This window comes from Tenrec ecaudatus, chromosome 10 (assembly GCF_050624435.1).
Source record: "Tenrec ecaudatus isolate mTenEca1 chromosome 10, mTenEca1.hap1, whole genome shotgun sequence".
Lineage (NCBI taxonomy): Eukaryota > Metazoa > Chordata > Mammalia > Afrosoricida > Tenrecidae > Tenrec > Tenrec ecaudatus.
Window position 1 is genome coordinate 142,612,943 of NC_134539.1, and position 15,107 is coordinate 142,628,049.

The 15,107-nt window shown below is 36.3% G+C and overlaps 1 protein-coding gene across 9 annotated transcripts in view; it reads left to right on the forward strand.

Annotated features, from left to right (window-relative positions):
- TANC2 (tetratricopeptide repeat, ankyrin repeat and coiled-coil containing 2) overlaps nt 1-15,107 on the forward strand; it is a 364,118-nt gene that overhangs the window by 153,340 nt on the left and 195,671 nt on the right. For 5 of the 9 annotated variants that reach the window (XM_075562035.1, XM_075562037.1, XM_075562040.1 and 2 more), the window contains one exon: nt 1,342-1,452. The exons of the other annotated variants lie outside the window; for them this stretch is intronic. In XM_075562035.1, the coding sequence (XP_075418150.1) occupies nt 1,342-1,452 (111 nt within the window). The remainder of the gene's footprint in view (nt 1-1,341; nt 1,453-15,107) is intronic. 9 annotated transcript variants of the gene reach the window in all.

A 15,107-nucleotide genomic window follows, 5' to 3' on the forward strand; every position in this document is an offset into this window, starting at 1 on the left:
GAGATATTAACTGCCCTTGTGGTATATGTTTCTCTAACATGCACATAAAATCTATAGCCACACTCAAAAAGGTGTGATTTAGTTGTTTGTAGGTTGTTAATGTTGGCACATTTCAAAATTATATTCTGTATTATTTTAATACTTTATTATTTAATTATCCAAAGAAAATAGAAGCGAGCTCCACCACTGTAATCACAGTGATTTTTATATAACTTTTTACAGCCTTTTAGGAATAACTTAGAATCCTCTGTGGGTTAGTAATGGGAAAGGGTTTTGAGGAACATGCAAAAACTATTGTAAAATGTAATGCGATCTTACACACTTGCATGTCCTGGACACCTATTGGCATGATACTTACATATAGTGTATCAGTCATTTTCCAATCTGATACATTTTTGCTAGGACTATGCAAAGCAGTTTCACCTTATTTAATTAAATTTACCTTAAAAGTGCTAAATCAATCTTTATAAATTTTACTTTAAAATACTTAGTTGATTGTTTTAATGCTTATCATTAGTGTTCTCTAACTTTTCTCCCTAAAAATCTGTACATAAAATGTATATGTGCTGTCAATAAGTAAAACTTTTATTATAATTTACATTTTTCATTACCAAAATGAAATAAATTTTATGGCATAAACCTTTGACCTCCTGATTAAATTTTTAACTAATTTTTTTATTTTTCGTGCCAACTGTGAAACTGACATGACCTCATTAATATCTTTGTCCAATAGCAGTTTGGGCCTATTAAATTAATGGCCTAATAGTAAGGTGATGAGTTCCTTGTTAAACTAGATGGGTTAGGCATGATGATTTACATATCATTCTACTTACAGTATTTATCATAACAGATTATTCTACTAGTTATTTAAAAGATCCTTTTGCTATATTTTTATAAGCAAAACCTTAAAACTTAGGCCTGTACTTTCCTTAGTTAATATTTGTATTTAATAACAAAGGAAGTCAAGATAAAAGAAAACTCTGAAGATAGTTATAGCCCAATTGTGCCCCTAGTTTTGAGTATTAAATTTTAGTTTTCCCTTTTTACAGTGACTTTTTAACAAGACCCATCTCCTCTATGAAGAATGCAGTTAATTTTTTTTCTGGCACAAAAAAAGAGGGTAACCTGATCCGAGTCTGACAGAGTGTGTCGTTCAGTTAAGTGCTTCCATCTGTTGCCTGCTGTTCCCCTTACTCATGACCCCTCTATGTTTCTCTCTTTCCCTTTTCCCTCTCTTTCCTTCTGTTTCTCTTTACTGTTTCTCTCTTGTTTTCTCTTTTTTTCCCCTCTCTATCCTTTCTTCCCCCACCCCTCCCTCCCGATCCCTCTTTTTATCCTTAGCCCCTCTGAGGAAGGCAAAGTTTGTTGAGAGCCCACGAATTCCAGAGTCAGAGCTTGGCTCACCAACCCTCTCTTCAGCTCAGAAACTGGACGTGGATGCATACTGCCCTGGTAAGCATGCATGCAAAGTGTCTGCTTTGAAAGAGGGAGGATTCATTCGGGCCCATCCAGCAAAACAATATTTCGCATGTATGCTGCTCATAAAAACAGATCAGTGACCTCTTATAACTGATTGCGTATTTTCCTTTATTAGCACATACTTTTCTTTAAACTGAGCATTCTTTTTGCTTATCGATATAATATTGAGTATTAAAATAATGTCAAAGATTATTTTCAAGAGAATTTAAATAAATTTTGGTAGAGTTTTCTGGCGTATTTTAGTGATTTGGGCTTGCATTAAAATTTGCTTTAACAATTTATAAACAAAAATTTCAAAGAAATGAATAAGGGTGTTCATGGACCACTGGACCTTTCACATATGACCTATTCAGTTTTTTCCTTTTTTATAAAAGTTAGTGAAAATCGTTGTATTGCTAGAAATAGGAATTTTGAACTAGAAAAGAAACATTACATCTTCTTGAGCTTGCATTGGACTCCTGGATGCTGACTTTTAGAAATACCTCTGCTCATGAATGGCCTGTAAGCAGATGTGGGAGTTCACGAAAACTCTTCTTGTGTGGGAGCCAAACTGAGGCCAGCTCATTATCAATGCTTAGATTCTTCCAAACTTAGATTGAGTTGCCTGGCAACACCCTTTACACTCACTCTACAGTGAGTCTATCGAGCTGAGTCAGAATGCTCACAGCTCTAGTTGGGTATACAGACCAGAGCTTTCGTAAAGACCCTTGGCAGGCTTTATTTAGGTCTTTCTTAAATCCCTGCTCATTACAACTGATTCAACCACTGCATATGTATAGCATTAGTGATCAACAGAGTAAAATGGTGCCTATTTTTTTCGGTAGCTCATTTGAAATGTCAGGGAAGTACAAGTTGGCTTCAAAATGAAAAATCCCATGTAGGAGAAAACTTAAGTAAACTCTAATAAGTAGAGAACTTTATTTTATTATTTTTAAATATTGAAAGAACTTAGAAATTTCTCTGCACAGTACCCTGCACAGCATCCTCTGTTGTAGATAACTGTTCATGTTGTAAGTAAATCACAATTGTGTCTCAGGCATCAACTTTTCTATTTTCAAGCACAAAATAACTTTAAATAAATAGCATTTTCATATTTTTAGTTATTTTCACACTTGATGGGCAATGGAATATACATTGTACTTTAAATTTCTTCTACCACACAGATATTTTTTATATAAAAAACTAAATAATAAACTCCTGCCTGGAATTTTGGTGTAAGAGAACCCTTTTTCTTTTCAAGATTTGTCAATCAGAACTACTGTGAGGAAGGGCTAATCATGTACCTCCTGATTGCTTATCAGACATCCGTCATCTAGTGTAGTGTTGCCATTGTTCGGAAGACAAGTAGCCGCTGTTTATAGGACTGCAATGACTGAATTACTATGAAGCATCTTATCCATGTGAATATGCGTATATATATTTTCCCCAAGCATGAATTCTTTGCTGACTTGGAATTGAACCAAACTGTTAGTTAACAGTTTTAGAAAGCCAGAAAGAAACTAACACATGATAATAAATATATATATATAATTATTTTAAACCCTTGATAATAAAATGCAAATTACCATGCTATACAGCCTCTCCTTTTCTTAATCTAAAGCAGGTTTAAAGCACGGATGCTTTGTGGTTTCTTGCTCTATTGTAATAAAGTTATTAGTCTCTGAAAATAAATTCTAATGCGATAAGAGGCTGAAGCTATTATTAACTTCTACATAGTACCAAAAAATAATGAATTAATGTTTCAAAAGCATATTTTAAAATATTTAAGTTATTTTCACACTTATTAGTGGAATATTTATTATACATTGTGTTTCTTCAACTACACAAACAAAAGTAATTTATGCTTTAAAATTTTCTGATAACAGAATTAATGATCAAATTTTATTATATATTTAAATGTAATAGTGCAGTTTAAAGATAGTGTTGTGATATCTTCCTGTCCACTAGTTTTACAGTCTCACATGCAAATTTTAAGAAAACATATTTTCACAGGCAACAATCTTAAACTAAAGGTTAGTGATTCTAACTCATAGTGATTCTATACGGCAGAATAGAATTGCCCCAAAGGTTTCTGTAGGCTGTAATCTTTACGGAAGCAGAACACTGTCTTTTTTCCTTGGATCTGCTGAACGGTTAGAACCGCTTACATTTTGATTTGCAGTCTAGTACTTAACTAGTGTGCCACCAGACCTCCTTCCCCTTGAAATAGATAAGGAGACTAGAGAAACGACAGAGAAACTGACAAATCAAGGTTCAAAATCACCTGGAGAGCTTATTCAAACCCAGATTGCTAGGTCGACTCCTATAATTTCTGATTCAACTATTGTATCAGTGATTTTTGAAGTAAACTAAAATTTAGGAAATAGTTCTCTAACCTTGATTTGTCAGTCTTTCTGTAGTTTCTATAACTTGCATGAGGTAAAAGCCCTGGTGGTGTTGTAGTTACATATTGGGCTCTTAATCATAAAGCCCACAGTTCCAAACCCCCAGCCACTCCTTGGGAGGAAGAAGAAGCTTTTTACTTCTGTAAAGAATTATAGTCCAGAAATTCACAGGAACTGTTCTGTCCTGTCCTCTAGGGCAGCGGTTCGAACAACCCTTTAAAGGGGTCGCCTAAGACCCTTGGAAAACACATAAGTATTTCACAATGTACAATTACATATTGTTTTGTGGTTGATCACTATGCTTTATATTCAATTTGTAACAATGAAAATACATCCTGCGTATCAGATATTTACGATTCATAGCAGTAGCAAAATGACATTTATGAAGTAGCAATGAAAATCATTTTATGGTTGGGGGTCACCACCACATGAGGAACTGAATTAAAGGGTCACGGCATTAGGAAGGTTGAGAACCACAGCTCTAGGGTCTATAGGAGTTGCCGTAGACTTGATGGCAGTGAGGTGTGGGGTGGGCCAAGACTTTTCACTTCTAACAAATCTCCAGTGATGTTGATGCTGCTGATCAGTCTCCACTCTTCTAGAACCAACTGGGTTGAGAAACCACTCAGTTACAGTGGGCTGCCGAATGCTGCTTACAGGGAGTCCAGGAACAGTGCTTAAGGTCTATGGGGTGGGGGGGATGTCACTCTGCTACTAACTTCTAGGGATTAATTGAGAATATTTATTTCAGTATGGTCTAGACTTAAAACTTTGTAGTAGTGAGTGCCTGTATTGTACAATTTAGAATAGTAGAAACCTGTTGAGTCTGAGAAATGGACATACAAGAGTTTCAAAATGTTTGTGGGGAAATGTAATTTAAAATAATGGAATTTTTCCATGAATATTTTTAAAACTCCTCATACATAGTTTATTTGCTTTGTTGATTTGTACCTGACATCTATATACCCATGTCTCAGGGCATTGATGTTTGGTCTGTAAAGTCTAGGGAAAGCTAGACACTGCACGATGGCTGCTGGACCAGAATATTTACTAAAAAAATAATAGGTAACTTAATCGCCATAGCATGAAGTTCTAGACTATCTAATTGAACTTTTAGTATTACTAAAATGAAATTATTGAATGGAGAAAAATGTAATAAAAATACAAGTAAAATAGTAGGTTTTAGTACAGCAACTGAGAGACTGTGGAGATGATTGAGGTTGTTTACATAGCTGAACTGCCAAAGTAAGGATTTGCATGCATTGTATTTGATAATTACCTTATGGTGAGGACATTAAGACCTAGAAAAATTATGTGAATTATATAGGGTGACAAGCAGGATATACTGTTGTGTGTATATAATGGAGCCCAGAAATACATTGCCCTCTAATCTTATCGCTGTGTCAAGTCCACAAACACTTCTTGGTGACCCATAAAGTAAAAAGCAGAAAATCTGTTTTTAAACATGAGGCAGGGTTGTATTTTTATGAAAAAGGGTAATCACTTGACACTAGTGATTTTAAAAAAAAGAAAAAGCTCCCAAAATAATAGACTCATTCTACCCTCTGTAACCTTTCTGCCTGCAGAATTGCTTGTAAGTTGAATGATTTTAGGCAGACCATTTAACCTTTCTAAACGTCAGTTTTCTAATCTGTAAAAAATGAGGATAATTCTCAAAAAAACACCAACAAAAATTTCAGTGCCATTGAGTCCATTCTGACCCTTAGCTACTGTATATAGAATAGGGTGGAAGTGTGTCTGTGGGTTTTTAAAGTCATTTTATTAGGGGCTCGTACAGCTCTTGGTCACAATCCATTCATATATCCATTGTGTCAAGCACATTTGTACATACGTTGTCATCATTTTCAAAACATTTTCTTTCAACTTGAGCCCTTGGTATCAGCTCATTTTTTCCCTCCCTCATGAAACCTTTATAATTTATAAATTCTTATTTTTGCATGTCTTGCACTGACTGATGTCTCCCTTCCCCAACTTTCCTGTTGTCTATCCCCCTGGGAAGGGGTTAAATGTATATTATTGTGATCAGTTCCCCCATTCTCCCCCTACCTTCCCCTTACCTTCCTGGCATCACTACTCTCAGTATTGATCCTAAGGAGTTTATCTATCATAGATTCCCTGTTTCCAGCTCTTATCTGTACCCGTGTACATCCTCTTGTCTATCCAGATTTGTAAGGTACAATTGGGATCATGATAGTGGTGGGGAGGAAGCATTAGAGAACTAGAGGAACCCTGACTTGCTCATCTCTTCCTTGTGCCCCTTCTGTAAGAGGATGCCAAGACTGTAACTCTTTACAGGACTAGAAAATCTCATCTTTCTCTGAAAAATGAGGATAATAATCTTACATCAGATTTATAAGTGTAAAGCACTTAACAGGAAGCCTGGATTATATTATCAAGAACACCTCATTACCATTGAATTGATGCTGACTCATAGCGGCCCTATAGGACAGGTAGAACTATCTCCATCAGTTTACAAACTAATTCTTTGTGGGAGTAGAAAGCCTTGTCTTTCTCCCTCAGGAGTGGCTGATGATTTCCACCTGCTGACCTTTCAGTTAGCAGCCCAACTCAGAACCCCTATACCATTAAGGAGTCTAAATGTTAGCTGATTGTATTACTGTTGTAGTGATGATCAATCCTGAGGTACAACACAAGATCTTAAAGTGTTTTCTAAGTACCATATATACTCGAATATAAGCCGACCCTAAAATCAGCTGAGGCACCTAATTTTACCACAAAAACTGCATTAAAAATGTGCTGAAAAACTCAGCTTATACACGAGTATATACAATAATCAGGAAGATAATTGCACAGAATTACAGTCATTTTTAGTTAACTGTATCTTCCTTTGAGTTTTTAATTTTCCCTTGCTAGTCTTGTGGTCCTTTGCTAGTGTTGCATAGCATCTCTGTGCTCTTCCTCTCACAGCAACATAATACACAATGAGGTGCTCTTCTGTAATTTGACAGAGAGATAGGCCCTCAAGGAGATGAACTGACACCAGGCCTTTAACAGCAGGCTCACGCATAGGAACAATTGTGAGAATGACCTAGGACTGGGCAGCATGTCATTTCTTCATGCATAAGGTTGCTGTGAGTCGGAACTGACTCAATGGCACCTAACAACAACAAATGTGTGTGTGTAAATGCACAAATACACAGTCATAGAAAAAAAACAGGCTGTGAAAATACCAGCCAACATTGAGTTGCCTAAGAAGGAAGAGGAAAAAAAAAGAAAAGATAATTGTGAGGAAACTTGAGGGGAATTGCATTGGTAAGGGAATGCTAGCATTGACGATAGGTGGTTGATGGTATTACAGGGGGAAAAATCAACAACCAAATTCACTGCCATCCAGTCGATTCTGACTCAGCAATCCTATAGGACAGAGTAATACTGCCCTCTGGGTTTCCACGACTCTTTATGAGAGCCGCATCTTTCTCCCACAGTGGGATTACAGGCGGCTTCAATTTCTTTTATGGGCAGCATATATAAGGAGGCTTGAAGAGTTTATAGAAAATAAAATTAAAGGGTAATGGGGATGGGGGAAAGATAATGGAATTTTTCGACAAACTTTTAAAAAAATAATTCATTTTACTGGGGGCTCTTACAGCTCTTATCACAATCCATACACATCCATTGTGTCTAGCACATTTATTCATGTGTTTCCATCATCCTTTTTTAAAAATCATTTTATTGGGGGCTCGTACAACTCTTAACACAATCCATACATCCATCCATTGTGTCAAGCATATTTGTACATCTGTTGCCACCATCATTCTGAAAACATTTGCTTTCTACCTGAGCCCTTATATTAGCTCCTCAATTTTTCTCCCTTCCCTACCCTCCCACCCTTATGAACCCTTGATAAATTATAAATTATTATTTTAATATCTTATACTGTCTGCTGTCTTCCTTCCATGAACTTTTTCTAAATTAAATACTTTTAATGGGGGCTCTTATATCTCTTATCACAATCCATACAATCATCCATTGTGTCAAGCACGTTTGTACATATGCTGCCATCATCATTTTCAAAGCATTTTCTTTCTACTTGAGCTCTTTATATCAGCTCCTCATTTTCCCCTTTCCTCCCCCACCTACCCTCCCTCATGAACCCTTGATAAGTTATAGATTATTATTATTTTCATATCTTACATTTTGAAGCTCCTTTTTATTTGTGAATCAGTTTGGGTTCAGGATTTAGATTTGGGTTTAATTTCTGGCTCTACTACTTATGAGTTATGTATTTGTATAACTTCATAATCTTAAATTCTTTGTAAAATTGTGATTTATAAAAATACCTTTTTTACAACTTTTTATTGTGAATTAAGTGAAGGTTTACAGAGAAAAACATTTTTATATTTAACAACTCATTAAACCTCGTTTCCATCATTCTTTGCCCCTCTCCCTCCTGTTGGAAATTGTCTTCCCCTTCTCCCAAGTTAGCACCTGTCTACTAGTATAAGGAGCTCTGTTGACACTATCGGGTAAATGTTGGACTGCTAACCTCAAAGTTAACAGTTCAAACCCATCAGCTGCTCCATAGTGCCCTTCAGGTTCATCCATATCATGAAATGCTTCATAGATTACCGTATAAACTCTTGTGTAAGCTGAGTGTTTCAGCACAAAAAAGTGTGCTGAAAAACTGGGGTTCCGCTTATACACAGGTCAGCAGTACCCCAGTGAGAACACCTCGCTGGGGACCCCTAGGTAACGGGAAGAGCACCCGTTATCATGGGTGATTGCCATTTCTCCATTGTTCATTCAAAGCCCCACTGACACTGCAGGGCTTTGAATGTTTGTTTACTCACATCTAACCAATCAGAGCCGTCCTATGACGTGGATGACTCCAATTCGCAGAAGCACCAGCAGCTGAACTGGTAAGGATGTGTGTGGCTGCGCTCCGTCTCTCCCCTCTGGTCTCTGTGTTGATTCATATCCTGCATCCTCCGCTCGCACAGACTCCCCCCACCCCCACCTTCTGGCTAACACATGGAGGGGGGAGGGCAGCATTACTATAAAAGTTCTTTTTCAAAGTCTTGTTTTCTTATCCTATTATAAATGGATACTCTTGAACCAAAACAAAAATGCAGGTCATATGAGGCTGGTTTCAAAATGAAGGTGGTGTCAAGAGCAGAAGAGAGCAATAACAGTATTGCAAGTAGGGAATTTTGTGTTGACGAAAAGCAAGTGAGGGAATGGCAGAAAATGAAGGCTGACTTGGAACAGATTCCAAAAGCTAAAAAAGCTACTCAGGGTTTAACCTCTTTTTATGGGGCTCTAGAGAGTGAATTGCATAAATGGGCTATGGGGTGTCGTGAAAATGGTTACTGTGTAACTTGCATGGGAATCCACATACATGCTCTACAAATGGCTAAGGATGACAAATATAAAGCACCAGGCATTGAAAAATTGCTGCATCAGCAGGATGGTGTACCGGCTTCATGAATAGGTTTGGCCTATGTTTGAGACAAAGAACAAAGATTTCCCAGAAATTGCCACAAGACCTTGAAGAAAAAATTACCGTATGTCATTCCAGTCGTTTATTATAAAACAAAGAAGGATTTATAATTATGACCTGGCAGATATTGGGAAATATGGTTGAAACTGCCATGACTTTTGATCTTCCAAGCAACAGAACTGTGGCAAGTTTAGGAGAAAAAAAACATTTTTTCTCAAAACCACAGGAAATGAAAAAAACACTTTACAGTTGTTCTATCATGTTTGGCTGATGGAACTAAGTTGCGTCCTATCATTATTTTTAAAAGAAAGACCTTGCCTAAAAAGATCAATTTTCTACCAAGAATTACTGTGCGTGCACATGTTAAAGGATGGATGGATGAAGACAGAACAGAAAAATGGCTGGAAGAAATTTGGAACCGAGGATTAGGAGCAGCCTTCAAGAAAAAGCCATCGTTACTTGTTTGGGATATGTTCAGAGCTCACCTATCGGATGACATAAAAAAATTGGCAAAATCTAATAAAGTTACTTTAGCCGTTATTCCAGGTGGGCTTACATCTGTACTGCAGCCTCTGGATGTATCTTTGAATAAGCCTTTTAAAGACGTGTGCGAAGGATGTGGCATGAATGGATGTCATCTGGTCAAGCCCGACTAACAAAAGGAGGAAATCACATGAAGCCTGACATGGAGTTAATAGCAAAGTGGGTTCGAGATGCATGAGACGACATTCCAGAAGACATGGTGCGACGTGCCTTCCAGAAATGTAGTATTAGGAATGCTATGGATGGCAGTGAAGACTGCGCTTTGTATGAAAATGACAGCAGTGATGGTGATGACGGCGATCTCAGTGAGGACAGCGTCTATGATGACCTCACACCAGCTGAGGTCTGCATTGGGATACGGATGATGATGAGGGATCCAGTTTTGAAGGATTTTAACTCTAAATTTTAGTTTGGTTGCTGATTGAGCTCAGGGACTAGTACTCTTAAGGTATCATTGTTGATACCTTACTGTTTTTGTTGAACCTATGTTCCATTTACTGTACAGGTTTACTAATGTTAAATGACTTGTCCTTTTATTTATGTTTGTTATTTAAAATAAATATTTAAATACATTAGCTCACTGATGTCTCAATTTTTTGTAATTTTATTTTCATTTGTTTTGATTATTGAAACTCACCAATAGCTTCTGCATTTTCCACCCTAGGCTTATACTCGAGTCAATAAGTTTTTCTGGTTTCCCAGGTAAGAATTAGGTACCTCGGCTTATACTCGGGTTGGCTTATATTCGAGTATATATGGTAGATATTCTTTAATGTAGTATTATGTTCCATTGTGTGTGTTTGAAATATTGTGTTATAAAAATATGACATAATGACACAAAGTAAGTACATGCTGTTGGAAAAATGGTACCAATAGACTTGCTTGATGCAAGAATGCCCCAAATTTGTAAAAACAACATTTAAAAAAATCTATTCTTCTACCAGTAGGCATTTAGGTTGTTTACATCTTCTTGCTGTGATGAACATTGGTGTGCATGTTGTTTAATTTATTTTGTGTGTAACCATGAAGAGGGATTGCTGGATCATACAGTATTTTAACTCCCATTTTTTGGAGTAAGCACCATAACACTTTCCACAGTGATTATACTGTTTTTATATTCCCACCAGCAGTGTATGAGGGTTCCAGTCTCTCTACATCCTGCCAGTATTTGCTATTTCCTGCTTTTAAAAAAGTCTTACAGTAAAACAAACAAACAAAAGAAACAACCTATCATAAGTTTGTTATTAGGATTAAGTGAAATAATGTAATGACAAATATAAGGCCCAGATTGAATAGCAATGAAATAATTAGCACTTTCCTATTTGTTGTCATCATCATCACCATCATACTTTATTTCAATTTTTAGTTTCTACAATGAGCTTGTGTTAATTTTTTTCAATAACCAGCTTTCATTAGAAGAGAGTAATGCTCTTTGTTCAAGGACCCTACGAATGCCAAAATCTGTGGATGCTAACATCCCATATGTATTTTCATGTAAGCTATACAAATCCTCCCCAATACTTTAAATCATTTCTAGATTACTTACAGTTTGGGCATAGTTTGGAGATTCTGTGAGTTCAGTTCCAGAGCACAGCAGTAAAGTGGATATTGCCATAAGGTCCATCACATGAATTTGTTTTCCCCAGTACACATAAAGTAATGTCTATACTACACTGTAGAGAGACAGCAAGAAGAGGAGGGCCCTTAATGAGATGGATTGGCACAGTGGCTGCAACAATGAGCTCAAACAGAACAACAATTTTGAGGGTGTCACAGGCCCAGGCAGCATGTCATTCTGTTGTGCATAGGATCAGTATGAATCGGAACTGATGACGTCACCTATCAACAACAAGTAGTCTATTAAGTGTGCAATAGCATTATTAAAATCTTTGAATTTGTGAGAATTATCAGAATATAACACAAAGTTATACATACATGCTTTTGGAAAAATGACACCAGTAGACTTTCTTGTTGCATGGTTGCCCCTAATTTATAAAAAGTACCGATCCGTAAAGTACGGTAACATAAAGCACAAGTAAGTTATACTAGGATCTAATACATTGTAAATAATATATAAATAGCATATTACACTCCCTTTTAGTCTTTGAATGATTGCTTTGGCCACTTAATTGCCTTTTTTTTTTCTTTTTAAATGTTTACCTTCCATGGTTGGTTTATTCTGCAGATGCCCCACTCCCACATAGATAAGGAACATTTAATATAAATTCTAAGTATAGAAGTAAGATTTGACAAAGATAGCTGTCCAGGTTGACAGTTTTTCATTTAGATTCCTATCAACAATGTGCATTGTGTAGTAGAAGTATAAACTACTGCAGACAAAATGTTTATGTAAATTAAGTTGTTTCTTGAACGCTTCCCAACTCCTTTACACTCCTGGTTATTCCTCTTAAAAGAAAAAGATGATTTGTTTTCTTATCTTCTTCCTTTCATTTTATTTCTTAAAAACCTATAGAATATGATCCTTATCATAAATAGTTAGACATGCCAATTTTATTTTGCTACAAATTTTGTACCTCTAAGTAGTACCCTTAATATAAGGGTGTAGGCCTACAGTTATCAAGATCCTTTTTCCTGTCTGTGGTATGCCTTTTCTCTTACCTTAGGTTTCTACTACTTGTGTTTATTAACAGGTGTAAAGCAGACTTTTTTAAAAATCATTTTATTGGGGGCTCTTACAACTCTTAGCACAATTCATACATATATCTATTGTGTCAAGCACTTTTGTACATTTGTTGCCATCATCATTCTCAAAGCATTTGCTTTCTACTTGAGCCCTTGGTATCAGCTCCTCCTATTCCCCCTCCCTCCCCATTCCCCTTGCCTCATGAACCCTCGATAATTTATAAATTATTATTATTTTGTCATATCTTACACTGTCTGACGTCTCCCTTTACCCACTTTTCTGTTGTCCATCCCCCAGGCAGGAGGTTATATGTAGATCCTTGTAATCGGTTCCCCCTTTCTAGCCCACCTTGTCTCTACCCTCCCGGTATCACCACTCTCACCCTTGGTCCTGGAAGGATCACCTGTCCTGGATTCTCTGTGTTTCCAGTTCCTATCTGTACCGGTGTACATCCACTGGTCTAACCAGATTTGTAAGGTAGAATTGGGATCATGATAGTGGTGGGGAGGAGACGTGCCAGTCAGGGTTCAGGGTAGCAACGATGAAACATATAACTTACCTCTAGTTCTTAAAGCAGACTTTTCGAAGCAAGTTAAACTGGTGAACTTCTGTGAGACTCAGAGCTCCTTAAAATTATTTTATAACATTTTTTCAATAAATATGTGCTTTTTGCTGTAATAATTTTTCAGTTGGGTGTTAGTCCCCACTCTACCCACAAAAGAGAGAGGTGCTTTTATAAAGGTTAAATGGAAGAGAAGTTAAGGCAAATATTAGAAGAAAGAGGGAAGAAAGCTTCAAGTTGGATTCTAGTGGTTGGACTCATAGAATAAAAAAGACAATAACTTGACTGCGTTACTGGCCTAATTGGGATATAAAAGTCAGTATAGAAAGTGAAGATCAGATGACTGAAAAGTAAAGCAGAAGTAATTTTAATGCATCTTAAGTATGAAATACAGCCTAATTGTTGTTTATGAAAAAATATATACAAAGAATTCAATTTGCGTAGATTTTCTTCTTTATACTTCATATCCATAAATTTTTACCATATTAGGAAGTGATTTGGGTGGCCAGCCAGAAAATTTGTTGAATAAATCTTTTCACTTTGAATATTCCTGTTTATTTCCCTGTGTATTATCATTGTTTAAAAGGTTATCATTCTCATACTAACTTTCAGATAAACTTTCTCAATGTATTTTGCATCAAGAATTCTAAAAAATTTAGCCTGTGAATATAGTACATAGATCTCTAACTTAGAATTCTAGTGGTAGATTGTTTCTTAGTTATGAAAACCCTTTAACTTTTAGGACTTGAGGCAATAAAACACACAGACCTGGAGCCAAACAGCCAGTGTTTTAAAACTGCTACTTCCTACTTACGTGACCTTGGCAAATTACATAACTAATCTCGGCTTCAATTTTCTTATTTTAAATGGGGATAGTAATGCCTTGAAATCATAGAATGTTAGAAAGATATATAAAATTTTTTTTAATTACTTGGACCTTGCTACTACCTGCTGTCTTGTTGGTTTCAACCTATGTACAATAGATGCAAGCATGCCTCAGTCCTTTAACATCTACACAATTGTTCTTATGTTTGAGCCCATGATGGCAGCCAAATGTGCCAGTCCATCTAGGTTAAGGGCCTTCCTCTTTTTCACTGCCTTCTACTCTACCAACCATGATGTTCTTCTCCAGAAACTGATTTCTCCTGACAACATGTCCAAAGTACAGGAGACGGAGTTTCGCCAACCTTACTTCTAAGGCACTTTCTGACTGTACCTATTCCAAGACAGATATATTTGTTCTTCTGGCAACCCATGGTGCTCTGAATATACTTCTCCAGCACCATAATTCAAATCCTTCGCTTCTTCCTTGATCTTCCTTATTCAATGTCCAACTTTCACATGCAGATGAGGCGAGTGAAAATACCTGGCTTATAAATTGTAGCTGCCATTATTATTTTTATGTTAACCTTTACTACTTCTTGTCCACGCTTGTTGTGAATAGCGTTACCATATCTTTTTAATGAATGCTTTGCAAAAAGTAAAATCACAACTAGAACCTGTGGTCATTGGTCTGTTTCTAGAAGCTGTCAATATATAGATATTAAGGTACATGTGTATATGTAGGTTTTGTTGTAGTTCTTTTGTTGGTATGTTTGTTTGTTTGTTTTTTAAACAGGCAGTTTTTCATAGTGGTGAATAGCTCAGACTGGCATCAGAAAAGCTTGGTTTTTCATTCTAGCCGTGCATCACTAACTGCCTGTTGAAATTTGCTATTTAATCTTTCTGATCCTTGAGTTCTTCATCTGTTAAAATGAATATAGTAGCATTTCCAACTCCATAGGGTGTTTGGATAATACATATAAATCATTTTCTCAATGCTTGGAACACTAATTATTATAGCTAATGCCTCAAGTTTATGTTGTTAAAAATTTAATGATTTTTACTGAAAAAACTATATGGCTTGTGTTTTTTCTTTTCCTAAGCAGTAGATATGTGAACTTATGGAAAATCTTTTGTAAATAAAATGAGTAGAGTAAAGCTGAAAATGAAGATAAGGAAAGAGATGGAGGT